General features: G+C 50.3%; 5 protein-coding genes across 9 annotated transcripts in view; 3 read left to right on the top strand and 2 right to left on the bottom strand.

The window, feature by feature from the left end:
* The window catches only part of LOC139609388 (CD59B glycoprotein-like), a 225,759-nt gene that overhangs the window by 8,948 nt on the left and 195,261 nt on the right, over positions 1-21,550 (top strand). The window lies entirely within an intron of this gene.
* On the top strand, positions 149-1,695 carry arl6ip6 (ADP-ribosylation factor-like 6 interacting protein 6). Of its 2 annotated transcripts, XM_071464691.1 has the most exons (4): positions 160-529; positions 813-866; positions 1,234-1,366; positions 1,479-1,695. In XM_071464691.1, exons 1-4 carry the CDS (start codon positions 388-390, stop codon positions 1,570-1,572), a joined length of 423 nt encoding a protein of 140 aa, XP_071320792.1. In that variant the 5' UTR covers positions 160-387; the 3' UTR covers positions 1,573-1,695. The 2 variants fall into 2 exon arrangements, with proteins under 2 accessions (XP_071320793.1, XP_071320792.1); XM_071464692.1 differs by lacking the exon at positions 813-866 and having other exon boundaries at positions 149-529.
* On the bottom strand, positions 2,355-8,301 carry slc19a2 (solute carrier family 19 member 2). 4 transcript variants are annotated; one of them, XM_071464687.1, is made up of 6 exons: positions 8,101-8,301; positions 5,211-5,771; positions 4,875-5,121; positions 4,545-4,737; positions 3,378-3,519; positions 2,355-3,273 (listed from the first exon to the last, which is right to left on the bottom strand). In XM_071464687.1, exons 1-6 carry the CDS (start codon positions 8,221-8,223, stop codon positions 3,067-3,069), a joined length of 1,473 nt encoding a protein of 490 aa, XP_071320788.1. In that variant the 5' UTR covers positions 8,224-8,301; the 3' UTR covers positions 2,355-3,066. The 4 variants fall into 4 exon arrangements, with proteins under 4 accessions (XP_071320788.1, XP_071320790.1, XP_071320789.1 ...); XM_071464689.1 differs by having other exon boundaries at positions 5,241-5,771; XM_071464688.1 differs by having other exon boundaries at positions 5,220-5,771; positions 8,101-8,300.
* Positions 12,257-21,549, bottom strand: atg3 (autophagy related 3). The gene is made up of 12 exons (XM_071463925.1): positions 21,338-21,549; positions 21,047-21,088; positions 20,919-20,968; positions 19,459-19,529; positions 18,220-18,327; positions 17,682-17,734; positions 17,347-17,440; positions 17,228-17,262; positions 16,868-17,020; positions 16,540-16,667; positions 15,536-15,604; positions 12,257-13,930 (listed from the first exon to the last, which is right to left on the bottom strand). The coding sequence occupies exons 1-12, from the start codon at positions 21,407-21,409 to the stop codon at positions 13,849-13,851; spliced, it is 957 nt and encodes a 318-aa protein (XP_071320026.1). The 5' UTR covers positions 21,410-21,549; the 3' UTR covers positions 12,257-13,848.
* On the top strand, positions 14,029-15,280 carry LOC139609957 (collagen alpha-2(IX) chain-like). The gene is given in 5 exon segments (XM_071465029.1): positions 14,029-14,064; positions 14,107-14,296; positions 14,429-14,514; positions 14,632-15,058; positions 15,167-15,280. Coding segments are annotated over 5 exon segments (774 nt in total). The 3' UTR covers positions 15,202-15,280.

The following is a 21,550-nucleotide window of genomic DNA, read 5'->3' as shown; positions in this document are numbered from 1 at the left end:
CAATATTTAAAACCATTTGAAGTTCATTAGCTGACAGGACAAACCTCTGACCTCTGACCTTAAGATCGGCTCTACACCAACCAATCAGCTGTCAGAGCAGGTGAGAACAGGCGTTTCCCGTCGTGCAATGAGGAACTACAAAGGGGAAAACTACACTGACGGGGCGGCCCGAGGGACAATCCTGTTTGCGGAAGTGCGGCTGGGAGACGGCAGAAGCAGGACCCTGGTGTGAAGCGGCTCCTGCCGAAGTCCGCTGCGGTCTGGTTCTAGCATGAACAGGAACCCAGGGCTGCTGTGGTCATCGGGAACCCGAGGAGAAGGTGTCAGAGACGGGGTCGCCTCCTGATCGAGGAGCCTGCGGAGCCCGGGACGCCCAGAGAGAGCGGCATGCCTGGGGAGGGACCCGGGGGGAGAGCGGCACGGAGCGGCCCCAGACGGTGGTCCGTGGTCGGCCTGTCCGTGCTGGGCTCCGCGGTGTCCGTGGCCGCGGTGGGTTGTTTCTGCGCCCTCGTCTACCCCATACTCAAAGGTAAAGGCACGCCTGCGCACCTGGATGACGTAGTGTGTGTGTCGCGGTGCTGCAGTGAAGGTTTAGCTGCAGGTTTAGGTTTTATCTCCAGAAAACATCCGGACCCTGAGGGACAGAGATCATGTGATGATGTAGAACAGGAAGACCCCGGGCTCAGCTGAAAGGTCCGGTAGGCTGTCAGGGGAGCCTGAGTAGGGCTGGTTCAGTCAGACAGCCTCGCTGCTGCTGACAGATGTTGACAGATGTTTGCTGTGATGTGATGCTGACTGACTGACTGTTGCAGAGCTGCGGGCGGTCAGGCTGAGGGCCGAGGACGGGACGGAGCAGAGGATGCTGGGTAAGTGCGTCATGTATGAAGGTAGCATGTTGTGTCCCAGCAGCCACAGAGCTGGAGTCCTGTCCCGCTGAGAACACGTTAGTCTGCGTCCGTGAGGGCAGATGATTGAATACACACAAACCTGCGGTTCCTGCGAGTCTCAGTAGGAGATCCAGTCCAGCAACAGAAGTGTGAACATGTGGAGCAGCAACAATCAGCTGACGAGGACATGGTTTAGTCCACGAATCACTGTGAGAGACGCCTGACGACAGTTTACTGTCTGTTTACAGCCGGACAGAGAGAAGCAGCGTGTTCAGCCTCTGCTTAGAAGTGGTCTGTCAGTAAACCCTCATCCCTACAGTAACTGTGTGTGTGTGTGTGTGCGCAGGTTTCTGGAGCATCCTCGTGCTCTCAGTAGCAGCAGGATGTGTCTGCTGTGTCTCCTCCTGGACTCTCACCTACCTGGACGCGTTCCAGCCTGGCATGGTGTTCCCTACACTGCTGGACCTGGCCCACTTCAGGTACCAGAACCTCAGACTGGTATCTACCTCAGAGCAGCGTGGTGCACGGTGACCTCTGACCTCACCGGCAGACTGCAGGTGATGACTTCATCAGGTCTGTCTTCTCTTCCAGAGACGTATCTGGACGTGACTTCCACATGGGCTATGGTGTTGTTGTCCTGAACGGCATCATGGCCATGCTGACCGTCATCTGGAGCCTCACCTGACACACACACACACACACACACACACCAGCGTGCAGGCATCTGACACAGTGACCAGGCTGTAACCATGTTAAAGTGTCTGAGAAGTGTCACAGCTTCATGAAAATAAAGGTTTGTGATGATGAACTGTGGTAGAATTTACTCACGTGTAGACAAATGACTGTTAAACCAACCTTGGTTAATAAAGTCGTGTCCAGGTCTCCAAACTGCTGCCCCCCTGTGGCCGACACTAGAGACCCTCATAAACCATGTGCCTCACTGTTCTCTTCATAAATCAGTCTTATTAAATTCACGAAGAACCTTCACTCATTAAACAAGAGTCTAAGTTCACAATATTTCTTCCATTTGTCACAATCACACTTTTATTTTGTCGCTGGTTAGTAGCTACATAGAGACTAAGGGGCCTCAGTGCTTAACAGGCTTTTATTTTGACAGAACTGTCCAGAGAAGAAGATTCTCATCATCATCATCATCATCATGTTGCTGAATTGTATCTCTGAGGGTTGTGTGTGAGGAGGAGCATGAATGCTGTTGTCTGATCAACTTCTAAAAAGATACTGCAGTTATAAAAATGAAAACACACAACTTTACATACGACATGACCTGTGACCACCTGATCCATCATCATCATCATCATCATCAACACGCACACACACACACACACACACACGCACGCTCCCTGCTGTGGGGGGGGTGTTTGTTGAAGACTATGATGAAGATCACATCTGCAGGGGAAGCACAGGGCTCAGACTGACTAACACTCACAGTTTCTGTTGACAACGAGCAACTGAAAGAGTTGATGACTTTATTTTGAAAAAAGGAAGCAGCTCCAGGTGTTTTTGAACTTTAGGCACTTTGAGCCGTAACCAACATCAGGTACAGATACAAACACAGTGGTAACACTTCAGGCTTCAGCAGCCTGACAGATGGAGCCCAGCAGTCTCTGTGATTACAGGACACATTAAATATGTATATTATATAAAGTATATATTAAACATACAAACATGTGCTTTTGGCAGCTGTCAAACCGGACACAGGTGTAGCAGCACTGATGGGACCCACCTGGGACGGGTTTAGTTGTCATCCGGTCTAAGGCATCAGCTCCACTGAGCTGGGCGGGACTCTGCATCCATCAGTCTTTGTTCATGAAGTGGCTCTAGTGTTAAAGGCGTAGTGCAGATGTGTGAACACAGCTGTGCAGCTCTACTCATTGTTTTTATACACTCACACTGTCTGCAGGTTCAGTCTCATGAACATGTGACCAGCAGGGGGCCGCACTCTGTGCTGCCTGCTGCTCCACAGGCGATGGATGTGCTAACATGTTAGCCATAACAACAGTACAATGCTAATGCTCCTGTCACAGGTGCAGGGAGGAGCTTGTTCTTCTACTGTGACGCACTGAAGAGACACCTGCAGCTCAGCTGTGGAGTCGCTCGGCTCACTCAGCTGTGGCGCTTTAGTCCGTCACTATCAAACACTCAGTCTGCAGCCACTCGATCACTGATCAGGAGAGTCTGCTTCTCTGCAGCCATTGGCCAGGACCTCCTGCTCAGAGCGCCCCCTGGAGGCCAGGACCTCCTGCTCGGAGCGGCCCCTGGAGGCCAGGACCTCCTGCTCGGAGCGGCCCCTGGAGGCCAGTTTGTAAAGCCCAGCGAGGAGGAAGACCACAGAGATGACAGTGAAGTAGCCGCCGTAGATGAGGAACTGAGGGAGGGAAACAGGACAGAGGTAAATCCACACTGATGGAGGACGATGAACACTGCACAGTCTGTGAGTTACAGGGGGCGGGGCTTGTTGTACTTCCTCACCTGAGTGAAGACGTTGAGGCCGAGGCCGGCAGAGTCCACCACCACCACGGTGAGCAGAGACTGCAGCAGGAGAGCCATGAAGGTGTTGACCCCAAACACCAGGGCGTAGCGCTGCATGTTGAGACTGGCTGCAATCTGATACCTGACCACAGGAGACAGGAGAGAGCTCAACAGCCCCGACAGTGCTGAGACAACACACACACAGATGAATCCTCCTGGTCCTGCAGACCTGGTCTTGGTCTGGGCTCCTGATTGTGTTGGTGACTCAGCAGTCTCTCACTGCAGAGCTCTCATTTCAGACATCAGTCTATTGAAACAGGGAGACCAGCCCGCAGATGTTTACACATCACAGTCAGGGGTTGCTGCAACCTCCACTACAGTTACACAACTTTCCTTTCCTACACAGAGCTGCCTGAGAAACGCAACCGGAAAAATAAACCCTGCTGCTTCACTCAGAGTCTTACACACAATGTTAGCGTGTTAGCGTAGCTCCTGCCATACTCAACATACTGGTTCTTTTATTACATTACAACATCCTCTGTTTGCATCTGAGACTGTGAGTCTACAGCTCTGACCCAGTTAAAGCTGCCACCCTGACACTGCACCAACCTGCCGTGGTTGTTAATCCCAAACAGTGCACAGAGACTCACCTCAGGTGTGTTAGCTTACCTGAGACCTGTCCCTGACAGGGGATAATGTGACCTATGTTAAATATGATGATGTTACCTCTGCAGTTTCTAAACGACCGTCAGCGGAGAGGAAGCTGTGAACTGTGAACTTCAAACCAACACAACATTGTCGTCCTTAACCTTAAATTAACCTTGGTGTCGGATGAGTTTTGGTCACCTGACCTGACAACCTACATTCCACCTAAATGCCCATGTGACGACGCCGGCAGCTGCCTGCAGAGGAGGAGTCTCAGCCGGAGACATGCTGGTTGCGTCGTGTGTGCGTGGCGTTAACGCATAGAGCGGACACGCAGCCTGAGGCAGACGTGCGTTGAGTCACGTGATCTAGAAGTTCAGTGTCTCACTCACTTTTTCACGTATGATGGGTTGTAAACATAAACATCTGGTAACATCTGTAAACTCAACACTCCCAACAACCTTCATGTTTTCCAGACAGAGTCTGGGTCCAGATCTCAGATTCTCTTGTGCTGGTACTCACGTCGCCACAGTGATGAGCAGCATGTACGTGGTTCTGAAGACGATATACGAGCTGTAGCACAGCCAGATGTTCTTCACTGTGTCCATGACAAACACACACACAGCCATCAGCACGGAGAGGACACACAGAGCCAGCTCCCCCCACACAGACCAGCAGACGGGCAGGCAGCCCACCAGCAGAGCTGCCAGGGCCCCTGTGGACCAGGACACAGATCAGCTGTTAGACACCCGTCATACATCACGGACTGCTGGCCAGTCCGCAGTCTGAGCTCCACACCGGTGACAGTAACCAGAGAAGGACAGGAAGGAGTCCAGCTCATTTTTAACTCACCTAACAGGGTGGACAGCGTCTCCACGTAGCCGTTGTAGATCTCATATTTCTGGGATGGATGGATGTTCTCCCACAGCGGCTGAGCATAGTTGATGACCTGGAAGTAGCCGCACGTGGCCAGAGCCCACCACAGCGACCAGGCCAGCAGGGGGCGACACCTGTAGCACTGCAGGAAGTCGGCAAACAGCATTCGCAGCACCTCCACGAGGCCAGTGCCGGGACCTCCTGCCTCACAGGACCTGGACACCTGCAGGAGACAGAGGACGGAAACGCGTGACCGAGACAGTTTCTCCACACAGACACCATGAATGTGTGGACACAGCAGCCGTCACTCACTGCACACACCTCCTGGCTGCTCAGAGGCACCTTGCTGTCTGACTCCTCCCCCTTCTCCATCAGGGGGGTGCTGCTGCTGCGCTGCCCCTCCTCCGCTGCTGCCAGGCTCTTGTGGAAGAAGAGGCTCCTCTTGGGCATGGGCAGGAACCAGGGAGCGCAGAAGGCCACGGCGGCCGACGCCAGGGTGACGATGACGAGGTGCAGCAGCTGAGCCTTGGCCACGGAGAGCAGGAGCTGGCCAATCAGAGATCCGGCAGCCGATCCAAACAGAGTGATGCTGCGGCAGTACCCCGTCACTCTCTGGTAGTGTGCCGGCTCCACCACGCTGTAGATGTAAGAGTAGTAGGCCACCTCCGAGGCCGTGGCCAGCCCGAAGAAGAACTCCAGGAGCTGCATGGCCAGCACGCCCTGCACCTTCAGCAGCATGACGTAGGTGACCAGCAGGCTGGTGGCCTGCAGCACCAGCACAGGTTTATAACACAGGTAGTCAGTGGCCAGGAAGACGGGGAACAGCAGCACCAGGTAGGAGTAGGTCCAGACTGGATAGACTTCACTGACGACCTGCAGGTTACAGATGTTTACAGAGGTTAGATGTCTTCCTGTGTCTCAGACCTGGACCTGAGACCAACAGGAGGATCTGTACCTGACAGGACCTGCCCACAGACACAACCCTGTCTCTTATTGTGAAGGTGTTACTGGTGAGCGCGGGGACAGTTTGTTAACTGAGCCGACGTCCCTCTGTCTCCCTCTCTGAGCAGTACAGACCTGGATCATCTGCGTGAACCGGACGATACACAAAAAAAACACCTCACTCTTCTCGTGGCAGAAACTGACCGTGATGTGAGTCATGATTTCAGCTGGAACCACCGTTTCTGGGTTTCTCTCTCACTCACACACACACACACACACACACACACACACACGTTCAAACTTTAAAATGACGATGACGATGAATGACAATGTGACGTTTGTTGGGGCTTGTATCAAACAAACATGATTCCTTATGTCTGGAGAAAATGATTTGTAGCCACTTATCCTGCTGACGATGCACAACAGTGTTTGTGACTCATTTTACCTTCATCAAAAACCCTCCCACTGTCGCGGTGTGTCTGATAAACTCAGGTCCAATCAGACGCTGGGTCTCTGGATGTGATGTCATGAGAGAACGACACAGTCTTTGCTGTGCACAGGTTCAGTGTGAGAGGAATCAAAGGCCTGTCCCAAATATGAGTTCAGTGACTGAGGCAGACCAGAGGCTCTCAGCTGACGCTGTCTGGTGTGTTGGAGTCATTGTTCAGCTCCAGCACAGACTCAGTCACAGACCAACACACCGACTGCTTCCTGGTAGACCGGCTTCGAGCCTCTCGTGTTGTGTTGTGTGGACCTGTGCCGTTTGAAGGTGGTGGGGCTGAATGCAGCTCTGACTTCCTGCCTGATTTAAATGTCCTGTGTTCCCTGGAGCTGCTTCGACCTGAGGTCAGGTCTCGATCAGACCATCTGCCTCTGAACCGGTTTTTCCTGGATGGATACAGTACTTTGGCTCGGTGTGGTCTTTCCATGGTAAAAACACATTCATCACCTCCTCTCACCCAGCGGCAGCACAGCTCCCAGCTCCACAGAGCTCATTACACAGGGATTAACCAGAAATTCCAGAGGATCATTTCTGATGGGGGATTATTGTGCCTGAGGGAACCAGGTCTGGGCGGACAAACCAGACGAACAAGTGACTGAGCCACTCAAACACACCAGTCCTGTTACTGCGAAGGCGTCCACCACTGTTTTCAGAGGAGTGACTCCACTAACAGTCAGTCTGCATGGTAGGAGTCAGACTGCAGCAGAGGCAGGGCCACATGATGAGGAAGCAGCAGATCGACAGCAGCTGATCTGCTGCTGATGTCACACAGCAGTGAGCACTGCGTCAGTCTAAAGAAAGGCCTCAGGTGTGCAGAGGTGGTGAGAGGAGGCCTCATCCGTCAGTTTATACTCGTCATGTCTGTCCAGGTCAATACTTTTATTCTATTATTTTATTTTTCCTCTGGTTCTCCTTCAGACCATCATCGAACTGATGTGTGTGTGACACGAGCATAAAGTGAGGAGACGCAGCGTTTGCTGTGAGGAAAGCTCGGCGAGGCCTGTCTCTGTGGGGGCCTCACTGATGTTTATTTTCAGAGTGAACATCTATGTAAGTGAGACGACTTGGCGAGGACGTCGGCGGGAAACTTTCCAGTGTAAAGATCCAGCTCGGCCTTCTGGGCAACTGTCTGCTTTGGTGTTGGCTTCTTAGCCAAAGGGCGTTGACTGAGGGCAGTGAGAGCGGAGGTCACAGAGCACCTGAGCCGTCTCACCTGCCGGCCCCTCTTTAACTCACCTGAGGAGCACTGCACCTCCCACAGTTCACCTGGACCGAGGTCGGTCGCATCACCATCCTCGTCAGCCGACAGTGACCCCTGTGACCTGTGACCCCTGTGACCTGTGACCCCTGTGACGACACTGAAACACTCCCACGGCGCGAGCAGAGCAGGAACAGGAAGTAACACACCTCACATGTGCACAACAGGAAGCACAACAGGACGATGGAGGAACAGCCAGACACACACCAGCAGAGCGACACACAACCCGGCACAGCACGTCAGTGTGTGTCTGTGTGTGTGTCTGACGTCAGTCACCTGGCCCACCTGGCCCATGACGCAGAGGAGGAGGATGAAGATGATCAGCTCTCTGACCGACGCTGAGTTTAGACCATTTCTAACCACGGCTCAACGTTCACCTTCATAACCGGGAGAGAAGAAGCAGACCGGGCTCTCGGCTCAGGTGTGCCCCTCCACCCCCGGTGTAAACGCCGACAGACACCCGGAGACGGGACCCTCCCGCTGGGGTGAAGCGCACTCACCTGCGGCTCCGTCAGGTTCTTGTCCGGCCCCATCAGGTAGGCGGTGAGGAAGGGCTCCAGCGGCCGCAGGCTGGAGAAGAAGCCGTAGGCACAGAGCAGGAGGGTCGGGTACAGCACGGACATGTTGGACCAGCGCGACCTCCGCCGACTCACACACACCGGCTACACAGCCCCGGAGTCCGCTTCTTCTGCGGCGCTGGAGGCGGGCACCGCCACCGAGGGCCCGGGGACCTACCGCCACCACATGGACTCAGCCTGGAACTGCAGCCGCAGACAGAGACTCTATTATTACTTTATTTTATTTCCAATACGTTATCAATCACATCAAAAACCGGTCAGACATAAAACTCTAATTAAGATGGCTGGTGAATGTGAGCCCCCCTGCTCAGAAACTCTGCACAGAGCTCGGTCACATCCCCACTGCTCCTTGAAGACGTCCATGTTCTCTGTGGCCTTGTGGAAGCAGAACTCCAGCCTCAGTCTGGCTTTAACGCTCTGCCTCCACAAGGCCACAACATCACACGTGGGTCCATCCTGCAGTTTGTCCCTGCGCGTCAGGTAGACCGCTAGTTTGGCTTCTCCTATTAAAAAATTAAGAAGTTGGCACTTTGCTTTTTTTTCTTTATTGTATGTGACTCCACCAATAAAAACAGGGGCAGAGAACACAACATTAAAAAGGTTAAAAACCCCAGTTAAAACACTGAACAGCTCAGTGAGTCTCCTGCACTCAGTAAAAACATGAAAGATGGTCTCAGACAGACTGAAGAACAGACACTGATTCACAACACTACTGTTAAAAACAGATAAAAAAGCGTTAGTGGCAATAGCACCATGTAAAATCCTCCACTGAAGGTCTCCAGTCCGTTTCTTTAGTGGAGGCTTGTAGAGAGTCCTCCACTGTGGACTCTGTCCCCCCAGTCTGTCCGTCCACACGGTGGCTGCCCTGTTGAACAGGCCCTTTGTGTTGGTTGCCTTCACGGTGTTCCTGTATATTGTCTGTTTGTCTGCTCTGTGAAGGCTCAGTTTCTTCTGGTTGTAGATTTTTAAGAGAGGGCCACTGGGCTCCTCGGACCCAGGGCTCAGATGGAGATCAGGGAAGGTGTCCGTGGGGTCGGGCTCAGCTCCTCCTCTGCTGTGGCGTAGGAGGAGGCTCCTCTCCTTCACTGAGAGCTTCTGTCTCCAGAGCTCCAGGCTTCTCCTCACCAGCCGGACAGAGTGCACCCCCAGCACAGAGCTCACAGCCTGGGCATCAGTGAGCGCCGGCCCCGCCGCATCCACCAGCTGTTTTAGGATGACGGTCTTAGTCCGGCACAGCGCCCCCATCAGCCCAGGCGTGGTGTTGCTGCAGACGTCTAGTCTGCCACCGCAGATCAGAGGTTCCTTCAACAACCAGTGCAGAGAGTCAGACCCTTTGAAGTTTTTCCAATTAAAAAGAGCACAGGATTTAAAAACACCCTGATAAAACGGAGGCAACCCACTTAACTTAAAACATTTAAAGTCAGTTAGAAACAGAGCAGCATCCAGCCCCAGACTGTTCACACGCCTGAATATGCAGCTGGCCACATCCCTCCACACTAAGTCAGACGGCCCTGTCAGATACCTCTGAACAAACTGTATCCTAAAGGTGGCCGTTCTACTGGCCAGGTGGACCAGGCCCTGCCCCCCCTCCTCTCTGGATAAAAACAGAACTGACTGTGGCACCCAATGAAAACGGTCCCAGAAAAAATTAACCATTTTAGCCTGGATCTGGGCCAACAGACCCGACGGCGGATCCAGACAGGCCAGCCGGTGCCACAGCAGAGAAGCTACAAGATTGTTTAAAACCAGCACTCTTCCTCTGTAAGACATCTGAGGGTGAAGCCATCTCCATCTTGACAGCTTACCTTCTACTTTTTCAGCTATGCCGTCCCAATTTTTCTTCACCATTTTTTCATTTCCCACGTAGATACCGAGGTACTTAAGGCCATCTCTCTTCCAGGTCAGGCTTTGAGGGAGAACCGGGAGGCCCTCACGCCACTCACTGACAGCAAGGGCCTCACTCTTCCCCCAGTTCACCCTCGCAGCCGACACAACAGAGAACCTGTCAGTAATGTGGGCTACTGTGTCGACATCACACTGATCTTTTATAAAAACAATGACGTCATCTGCATAAGCAGATAAAACCACATTACTATTAAAACCAGGTAAAAACAGGCCTTGAACACTCGAGCGTATTTTGTTGAGGAGGGGTTCCAGGGAGAGCGCATAGAGCATCCCAGACAGAGCCCAGCCCTGCCGGACGCCTCTACGCGCTCTAAAAGGAGCACACAAGCTGCCGTTGATCTTAAGCACACTCTCAATGTCACTGTACAGCACCTGGATCTTGGCTATGAGACCAGCGCTGAAACCAAACCTCTCCATGGTCTTCCAGAGGAATTGGTGTTCAACGCGGTCAAAAGCCTTTTCTTGATCTAATGAGATCAGTCCAATATTTATCCCCAATGAACTGGAGACCTCCAAAACATCCCGAATAAGGTAGACATTGTCTACCATGGACCTGCTGGGTACACAGTACGTCTGGTCCCGATGGATGACCTCCTCCATGGCTCCTCTCAGTCAGACGGCCAAGGCCTTGGAGAGGATCTTACAGTCCGTACAGAGCTGCTTCACCTACCTGCTTCACCTACCTGTCCACCACCTGCTTCATCTACCTGCTTCACCTCTGTTCTCCTCTTTATCCTCCTTCTCACCCACCTCACCTTCCTGAACTTCAGTTTCCTCAGTTAATTTACCTGTCTCACCTCCGTTGTCCACTCACTCCACCTGTCTCACCTCCGTTGTCCACTCACTCCATTGTCTAACTCCCTGCTCTTTGAGACTGCAGGCAGAGAGAGAGAGAGAGAGACAGACAGAGAGAGAGACAGACAGAGACAGAGAGAGAGAGGGAGGGCGACAGAGAGAGAGACAGAGAGACAGACAGACAGAGAGAGAGAGAGAGGGAGACAGACAGACAGACAGAGAGACAGAGAGAGAGAGAGAGAGGGAGGGAGACAGACAGACAGAGAGGGAGGGAGACAGACAGACAGAGAGAGACAGACAGAGAGGGAGGGAGACAGAGAGAGAGAGGGAGGGAGACAGACAGACAGAGAGAGACAGACAGAGAGGGAGGGAGACAGACAGACAGACAGACAGACAGACAGAGAGAGAGAGAGGGAGGGAGACAGACAGACAGACAGACAGACAGAGAGAGAGAGAGGGAGGGAGACAGACAGACAGACAGACAGACAGACAGAGAGAGAGAGGGAGGGAGGGAGACAGACAGACAGAGAGAGAGAGAGAGAGGGAGGGAGACAGACAGACAGAGAGAGACAGACAGAGAGGGAGGGAGACAGAGAGAGAGAGGGAGGGAGACAGACAGACAGACAGACAGACAGACAGACAGACAGAGAGAGAGAGAGGGAGGGAGACAGACAGACAGAGAGAGAGAGAGAGAGAGGGAGGGAGACAGACAGACAGAGAGAGACAGACAGAGAGGGAGGGAGACAGACAGACAGACAGACAGTCATATACTTAGGGCTCCGGGCTGTCAGGGCCCCCCCAGGGCTGATAAAACTTTACTCCACAGCATCGTCTCAAAATGTGGCTCCTCCCCTTTAAACAACCAATGGATGATTTGATGATGTCACAGCAGGGACCCTCCCTGAAGGTCATCTCTCATAATGTGGGTTAGTGACAATGTGACGAGCTGACATTTATTTATTCATTTAGATTTTTATTTGTCATTAAAAAAAAAGTCTCAGTTCTTGTCTGTGTCAGATTATTTATCAATGGTGCTGAATGCTGATTGGAGGAGGCCCCTGGTAATTATTTGCCTAGGGCCCAAATGGACTCTGGAACTGCCAATGATTATATATGAAGTGTTTTGTACCAAACAAGGTTGTCACCTACATGCTTCCCCAGAGGAAAAAAATCACATCATTGTAATTTTTATATTTGTTTCCTAGTGAAATACAATGATAATGACCTTTCCCACTGAAATCAATCCTGTCAAAATACTCAGTGTTACCAGATACTCAGCCTTTATTGATCACCTGAGGAAAGTGAAGGAATTTAGATCATTGCCGTTGCCTCTCCCACCAAACCAACCCCAGTAAACAAATACACAGGCTTCATTCGGTTTACAATATTTGGGAAACTCTTTATTGATAAATGTGCATGACTTTAAAATGTTCAGGTGTTACCACTGAGCAGGTTACATCAGGACACTGGAGCAACAGGCAGTACAGAGTGAACACTTCATCCCACCAACAGACAACAAGGAAAGTAAAGAATCAGTGCAGCTCATGCTTTATGCAGTAGAGTCAGTCCTGTCAGGAACAGGTCATAATGAGACAAATGGAGTTTATAATCCACCCAGACGGTTTCTCTCTGTGTTTAGTCAAAGTGCTGCTCAGCTGAGCTCACATCTTAAACAGCTCTCAGAGACAACAGGTAGTGATACGTCACACCTGTAAAAACAGGACTAAGAAAGGTTCTGACACCAGCTCAGAAAACTCTCCAAAGTTGAATTAAAACACAAAAAGCATCGCAGCCAACCACGAGAGCCATGGGTGAGTGAAAGGGGCGGGGCCATCAACACATTCAGAACCAAGTTTTAAGACAAACTGGCAGAAAGAGCTGATTTACAACAAGGTTCAGCCATGAGTCCTGCAAAGCGCGTTAGCATGGAGGCAATAATCACCATGGCAATAAGCCCGGGAACATAGAGCTTCATCAGCGCTGCTGCCAGGTACCACACCTCAGACGGAACCAGGTACATTCGCTTACTACCCACAGCTGTTCCAATGTTTTCTGAATGTTACCGCAGGCGAACAAGGAGCTGTTGTAACAGATGACTGAAGACTGTGTGGGACCACACTGCTGACCCAGTGTCACTGTTCTGGTTCAGTCTCAGAGAGTCATGCAGGCTGCTCGTCAGTCAGAGAGCACCTGGTGAACACTGTGGAGCTACAGAGCCACATCTTTCCCTCAGGAGACAGAACCAGAGCAGACACAGACTGAGCACTGGGCTTACATTCATCAGGATCAGTGCTGACATAACAACTCTGAATGCAGCTTTGACGTCTGTGTTTGTCATGGTGACGGCAGCGCAGGAGCTGAAGCTAACTGTTCAGGCTGCTTTCCATCTAATTCCTATTAACTCACAGAACCAGGGTTAATTCATTTTGTGAAATCTGAAGCAGAGAAGCAGAGTGGAATGTGGGGAGTTTTATAATCTTCTTAACCAGAACTTTGTGAAGTTCACCACATTGTGGTCACGACATTAAACCTGTAGAGAAACACAGAGGTACAGTCCAGCTTTTGGGACGTAGGCTTGTCTGTAGCCCAGAGTCAGAGTCAGGACCAGTTTCCTCTGTGTGTGTCTGGTACAGAGCTGAGTCTCTCAAACTGTTGTTATCCAACTGCTGTTTTTACATTTAAATCAAAAGATAGTTCAACACGTCCACCTCTGTACAGGACACAACCTGAGCAAACATCAATCTCCTTCTCTGACTCTGGGTTTCATGGAAACAAGCCTGTTTCCCAAAGCATCAGACTGTTTCTTTAACAGACCGTTTTGTCACATACCCTGAACATTCCCCATGTCCTGCACCCACGCAAAGCAATCAATCACTCCACAAACCGGCTGGAACCAGAGCAGACCAGATATCATCTCTGACTTCCCCCATGTACGGATGTTGTGTTAGCAGAAGCAGCACACTGATGAAGCTACATGGTGAAGTGTCTTGTGTAGTCGTATTCTATTGTGGGAATGACAGCCTGGACAAACTTGAGGAAAATCAGAAGATACCTGAGGTCACAGTTAAGAAAAACACAGGTACAACACTGACGTTGGCAGACAGAATGAAAAAGGTCTGAGGAAGACGATACATGTGAACGACCAGGAGAATGACGAGTAGAATCCCAGTCAGCTGCAGGGGTAAGGTGAGAATCTGAACCAGCTGCAGAGATACTTTCCTCAGACAGGGTCAGGAGGGTTGGGAGAGGCAGGTGGGTCAGGAGGGTCAGGAGGGTTGGGAGAGGCAGGTGGGTCAGGAGGGTCAGGTGGATCAGGAGGGTCAGGAGGGTCAGGAGGGTTGGGAGAGGCAGGAGGGTCAGGTGGGTCAGGAGGGTTGGGAAAGGCAGGTGGGTCGGGAGGGGCGGGAGGGTCTGGAAGGTCAGGTGGGTCGGGTAGTTCAGGTGGGTCAGGAGGGTTGGGCGGGTCAGGAATGTCATCCAGCTAAAACATACATAAAGTCAACCAAGTCGTCCACCTATCAGAGAGCCGCAGGGTTGTCGCTTTGAAAAGGTCTGGAAGGTCAGGTGGGTCAGAAGGGTCAGAAGGGTCAGGAAGGTCAGGAGGGTCAGGAGGGTCAGGAAGGTCAGGAAGGTCAGGTGGGTCAGGAGGGTCAGGAAGGTCCAGAAGGTCAGGAAGTTTAGGAGGGTCAGGAAGGTCAGGAAGGTCAGGAGGGTCAGGAGGGTCAGGAAGGTCCAGAAGGTCAGGAAGTTTAGGAGGGTCAGGAAGGTCAGGAAGGTCAGGAGGGTCAGAAGGGTCAGAAGGGTCAGGAAGGTCAGGAGGGTCAGGAGGGTCAGGAAGGTCAGGAAGGTCAGGAGGGTCAGAAGGGTCAGGAAGGTCAGGAGGGTCAGGAGGGTCAGAAGGGTCAGGAAGGTCAGGAGGGTCAGGAGGGTCAGGAAGGTCAGGAAGGTCAGGAGGGTCAGAAGGGTCAGGAAGGTCCGGAGGGTCAGGAGGGTCAGGAGGGTCAGGAAGGTCCAGAAGGTCAGGAAGTTTAGGAGGGTCAGGAAGGTCAGGAAGGTCAGGAGGGTCAGAAGGGTCAGAAGGGTCAGGAAGGTCAGGAGGGTCAGGAGGGTCAGGAAGGTCAGGAAGGTCAGGAGGGTCAGAAGGGTCAGGAAGGTCAGGAGGGTCAGGAGGGTCAGAAGGGTCAGGAGGGTCAGAAGGGTCAGGAGGGTCAGGAAGGTCAGGAAGGTCAGGAGGGTCAGGAGGGTCAGGAAGGTCAGGAAGGTCAGGAGGGTCAGAAGGGTCAGGAAGGTCAGGAGGGTCAGGTGGATCAGAAGGGTCAGTAAGGTTAGGAGGGTCAGGAAGGTCAGCAGTTGCAATACTGTCTGCAGTGCAATGGAGTCACTATAAAAACAGTGTGGTTACATCTCTGACCTACACAGTTCTGTGGTCAGATCCCTGTTCATAGTCTGGGAATGTGAACTTTGTTTCACTGGGATGTTTCCAATGTATGATGGTGACACTCGAGGAAAGGTCCAACAGTCACCAACTGAATACCTGCACATGTGACAGGCTGTTGTTAGAAAACCTTCCAGTGTTCAAAGTGATGGAGAGAGAAAATATCACTGAGTAACTGCTGCACATGTGAAAGAAGCTGAGGTTGATACTGTGAAAGGATACATGTGGACGCCCAGCTCTCCTCCCCCTTCTGCCACCGTCTCTATGATCTTCTTCATCACTTCAGCATGTCTGAAAGTAAAGGTGAGATCAGACAAAGGTTCCTCTCACACAGTCACACACTCCTGTACTACACAACACAAAACATGTATCAACACACATCAGCAGGTGAAGACTGAAGTAAAGATAATGATACAGACGAGCTGTTAGAGAAGGTGACCGACTCCTTTTACATCAAAGACCAGTTTGTCTGTCTGTTCAGAGAGGACACACACAATGTCATCATCACACTCACTCTCTCTCTCTCTCTCTCTCTCTCTCTCTCTCACACACTCACTCACTCTCACACACACACACACACACACACACACACAAAACGGATCCATCTCATCTGATCTCATCTCTGGTTGTTGCTCCTGTCAGAATCGGAGCCTCCGTGTGAGACACTTTGATCAGTGATTGTGTGTTTTTTAAACTTATTTTGGGGCTGCAGCTCACTGTGTCATCAACAGTGTGGCTGCAGCGTTAGCGTGTGTTTACCAGCACAGGTGATAATAATAATAATGATAATAATAATTTTGCTATTCTTTGTTTACAGTGGCGATGCAGCAGGTAAACCCAGTCCTGCTCCTGCTCCTGGTCCTGGTCCAGATGTGTTAGTGATGTTTTTGTTTTACTGTTTAAATGTCACAGGTTGTGTTATGACTCTCTAGCAGAAGCGTTTGGTTTGTGGCCTCGGGTGGAGCCAGTCGACCTCAACACTGAATTAAAGTGCGGAGGACACATGGTCATTCATGGCGAGGGATCAGACAACAGATAAACCACTGGACCAGTGTGTCAGTTCAGCAGCAGTGTCGTTTTTTCCTCACACAGTAGATGAACCTGAGCAACACTGTGTTATGTGTTTGGTTTGTCATGTGACATCAGTAATGACATCACAATACCTGTGTGACATCATGTAAAGATGGTCTATGTAAAACCCACAGTAACCTGATGGTCTGTCTCACCTGCAGGGGTGGACAGAGCACATGGCAGGTGGAGGAAGGTGGGGGTGGTTCTCAATGGTGACCGTCTTCTTCACGTGGTCCTGGCTGATGTCCTCGTACATCTGTTCCACAGTCAGGGGCTGCCTGTCCTGGAGACACCATATCGGCTTTAGTGCTGGGTCCATGTGACTTCAAAAATCACATAGTGCAGCTTTAAGCTAAAGAATATCATATGACTCTGTATCTGTCCTCAAGGTGACTGTTACCTGCCCCCTCTCCACCCCTCACAAACCAGACCTCCATGCTTCTACTGAGCATCTTCCACGTCCCACTGTGCCCAGGTACACACCTCGTCATATCCGAAGAGCCAGAGTCTCGGGGTCTGGTAGTATTTGTCGTATGTGATGTACAGGTCGTACGTTCTCGTCTGAAGGATGGCGTCTTCACTCCCGGGCTCTGCTTTGGCTTTAGTCTCTACCATTTTACTGGTGTCCAGAGTCGCCTAGAGACAGGACACAGGTGTCAGGCAGCAGCTGGAGTGATGATTACTGACACCAGATCAGCTGACACATGACGAGTGAGGCTGTGAGGCTGTGAGGCTGTGAGGGTGTGAGATTGTGAGATTGTGAGATTGTGATGGTGTGAGGCTGTGTGGTTGTGAGGGTGTTAGACTGTGAGGCTTTGAAGCTGTGAAGCTGAGAGTTTCCACCTCGTCTGTTTCCAGCAGGCCGCTCTCCTCGTACTCTGAAAGGACAGGGACAGCATCAGTTAGAGTCCAGGCTGAGAAGAGGCTCAACAACGACTGCTTCACTGCTACTACATCTATACCTTCCATATCCGCTGCTTCTCCATCTTCATCATCCTCTTCATCATCATCATCATCATCACAACATGCTGCAGATGTGGCGTTCATATTCTTGTCCTGCAGGAATTCAGATGAAAAGTTTCTTCATGTGTGTGAAACTAAACAGTCACAGTAAGATTTTAAACATGACCCTGAGCAGGGAAATGAACCCTGCTGAAGAAGACCATGGGATACGACCAAAAGCTTGACTTCCTGTCAGTGACGGTGGACTGACACCCTGCTCCTCTGAACCTGAGCAGCTCGAATTAAACTGAACACTGCACATTTGTGACATTACCTACAAATAAAGGAAACGTACCTTATTATTGTCCAGTGAAATTTCTTGCACAGCGTCTGTGACTCCTAACACACCTGCAGAGACACGTTCACATCACTTCACTGCACCTTCACACACACTAATGTCTAACTGTATTTGTTTCTTCATGCGTATTACCAGTCAAACTGTGTGTGTGTTTTCTTAATGATTTTATGTCATTTCAGTCTGGAACTGATAAACAAGGTGTTTCAGAATCAGTCACGTCCACTTGTTTGTATCTGTAATATTCAGTGATGTAGTGTATTAGAAGACATGTTGCCCTCTGCAGGTCTCTGCAGGTCTCTGCAGGTAGAGGGAAGAATAAATCACAGGACAGTCTATCAGTAGAACAGGATCTCTGACCTCTGACCTCTTCTTCAGCTGACAAAATCACCACAGCTGTGAATTTACATTTTCAAGAGAAGACAGTCTGCAGCTTACAGAAACATAAATTAGCTTCTATCCCACCCACTCAGGTTTCTGACCCACAGCCGATCTCGGGACGACTGCAGTGTGTGGACGCTGAGAGAAGGTGTCTGACCTGAGTTGTGGTAAGTGTCCACCCAGCCCCCATCTCCATCGTCCTCCTCTATGATGGCCTCCAGCTCGTCTGAGTACTCCATCTGTTTACAGCGTTTGTAACAGGGAACTGCAGAGTCCAACACCGAGGGGAGGAGTCAAACACATACAGAGGAGGAGGACAGGCACAGACTTCACTGGTGATCCAGGTTAGTCAGGAATGAGGGTTTTATATCAAAAAGACAATACAGGTTTTCCCACAAAAATCAGTTTTCATTAGCTGCCAGAATAAGTTTACACGATTTCTGAAAGAAGAAATGAGTCTGATGAGGCTGCAGACAACAGAAACAGGACGTTCACTGGACGAACAGACACAAAGTTCAAATGAGATCATTAATACATCGAATTCTCAAAGCTGCATGTTTTAAAGTTATTTTTTTTTTTGGGCTTTTATGCCTTTATTATAGTTCAGTGGAGACTGACAGGAAAGGGGGTAGAGAGGGGAATGACATGCAGGAAAGAGTCGGACCGATCGGGAGTCGAACCGGTGCCCGCCTGCTAAGAGCGTCTTTGCGCCCAAATGGTATGCACCCTAACCACTCGACTACCGGGCCGCCCCAAAGCTGCATGTTTTAACTTCCTCTGTGTTTTATCTGAATGTTGATCTCCATCAGAAGATATATCTGTGGTTTAAAGAACCAGAAACCATCTCAGTGTAGTTTTACATCTCCTCTCTCAGGCTTCTCTCTGGAGCTCTGGTAACAGCAGGTCAGTCAGCCAATCAGAAGAGAGGATCTGAGCCTCTCCTCTACTTTGTTGTGACATCACAAAGTTCCAGAAGTCCTGACAGCTGGTTTTAAGGCTCAGTGTCTGAATACAGGCTGTGTGCATTTCTCTGTGGACTGAGGCTTTGATACTTTCACAGTATTAATATAGAACCTAGACCTGCTTTATAATCACAAACACATGGACATCTGCCTTTAGACTGGGTGGAGCTTTAAAACCTTTAGACTGTGTGGAGCTTTAAAGACAAGTTGCATAATGTTTTAATGTTTAATGTTTAATGTTTTTACATTCTATAATACGTCATAGATTTTATCTCAAAATTTATGTACAGTTCTTTTGGAAACAGACAAATGTAAAGTTGCTTTTTTTAAAATCAAAAGACATGTAAATTAAAGTCACTGGTCAACCTTTTAATTTGTGGAGACCTGGAGGAGCTGTTTATGATCATAAATAATAAAGGAATAACAAATCTCACCATTACGCGTCAGGAGAAACTGTTTATCCTGGGGCAGGTAGGGCTTCACCTTCAGCTCTTCTCCTGTGGCCCTGAAGCCAGAAGGAAACAGAAACACAAGACATGTTGTTTTTATCAGGCCGTGTGTTTTATTCTCTTTATGCTGTTATAAAAGCACTGGTTTTTGTCACTTTAATATCAGGTTTTGTAAAACACTGTTTAAGTTTAACATTTTAAAATAAATCATGTTGTGATAATTCTGTGATGTGAGTCACTGTTTTCGTGGGAAATCACCTCCTCTGGTTGTTTCCTCCACCAACCAGTCAAACTGCAGGAAACTGTCACAATCTACTTCCTGAGTGACAGTGCTCAATAACCAGAACGTGATGATGTCACAGTGGAGACGACATTTGACCTTTTAGATTTAAAATGTCGTCTCTTCATCATTTTATCCTGTTAGACATTTGTGTTTAATTGTGTCATAATTAGTGTGTGAATTCTTGAGTGTTTGATGAGCTCACTGTGACCTTTGACCTTTGACCACCATAATTCCACTCAGTTCTTCCTTGAATGTTTGTAGGAAATTTGAAGAAGTTCCCTGGAGGTGTTCCTGAGACGTCACGCTCATGATACCGAGGGAGATCACTGAAAACACACTTCCTCCACCGTCGTGACGCAGAGTCATGAAAACATAAAACTGATGAAGCTGTGATTTTCGTTCCCTTATATCTGGGCCGGTGGAGGGGGGGGGTCACACTGTGGTCCAGATCATATTTAGACGGACGGTTCTGAGCTGTTTGATAGAGGAGCAGCAGCTGAGTGTAACGTGTTTCATCCACTGAGCTGACAGAGGAGCAAAGTTCAAATCAACAGACAACACAACACCAGAGAGAGGCACAGGCTCAGTCTCACACACACACACACACACACACACACACACACACACACACACACACACACACACACACACACACACACACACACACAGCCAGTGTGTGAGCTCCTTCGTCATGTGACCACTGTAACAACCATCAGTCACTACTCTCATGATCACGTGACAAACATGTCAGCACAGCTGGTATCGATCTTTGATACTGTTATAGACTGACCGGCTTGGTTCAATACTATTGATTATCAAAAGATGTCTCATCATTTGATATGTAAGGGTAGATCAGTGTCAGTGAGCCAATCAGCACGCAGACCAAGATCTAATAATGCTGGTGATTGGTTGTTTACTCACACAAACACATCTGAGAGTGTGAAGAGGAAGCAAAGCGGACATTTGTGTGTTGTGATTTTCTTTCTGTTAAAATGGATTGAGTCAGAAAAAGTATTGTTTGGATTCAGTATTGAAGTGAAGGTGTCAGTATCACTCCTGAGATTTTTGAAGGCACCCGGCCCCACATGTCATGTGATGTGACCATGGTGAGGTCGTGTGTGTGTGTGTGTGTGTGTGAGGGTCAGCTCCAGGGGACACTCACCATTTCCATGTGGGGCAGTGGTGAACCAAGTGATCTCCAGCTGCAACAAACTGAGACAGAGGTTTGGACGTGAGCTGCACAGACAGGCTGACTGGTTCACATTAACACAACATGTAGACGGGCCTCACCTCTTCAGGTGTAATGACTCCAGTCTCTTTGAATTTCGACTCCTGTGATCAATAAGAAAAACAGAAGTGGATCAGAGGGGGGGGCATTAGCATTAGCGGAGCTGTGCACAACGTCCTCAGGGCGGATCGATAACCGGTGATTAGCTGTCGTCTCCTGGCCGCTGGAGACAGCTCTGGCAGAAACGACCACCGAGAGCCCGGTTACCGTGAGGCTCCGGCTCTGCTCCTGTGTTTACGGCGTCTCTCACCAGCCGCCGCCTACCAACTAGCTAGCCGCAGCCGGGGGTTTACCTTGAGCACCGGGGTGAGGAACTCGGCCACTCCGAGCGCCGTGCCCTTCACCGTGTTGATGACGTTCTGCATCCTGTCCGCGTCCCGCCGGTCGACCGTCAGCTCCGTCTCCAGCCCAACTCAGCTGTCGCTTATTTACTTCGACATACTGCTCCAGCGGAGTGCCAGCGAGAGCGGGTCACATGACACGAGCAACACTTCCGCACTTCAGAC

The sequence above is a fragment of the Trachinotus anak genome, unplaced genomic scaffold (genome assembly GCF_046630095.1).
Source record: "Trachinotus anak isolate AG129_WGS33_773 ecotype Australia unplaced genomic scaffold, CSIRO_AGI_Tana_v1 ptg000026l, whole genome shotgun sequence".
NCBI classification, from domain to species: Eukaryota; Metazoa; Chordata; class Actinopteri; order Carangiformes; family Carangidae; genus Trachinotus; species Trachinotus anak.
The sequence above is the reverse complement of the archived record's forward strand: the minus strand, read 5'-3'. Positions and strand labels throughout refer to the sequence as shown.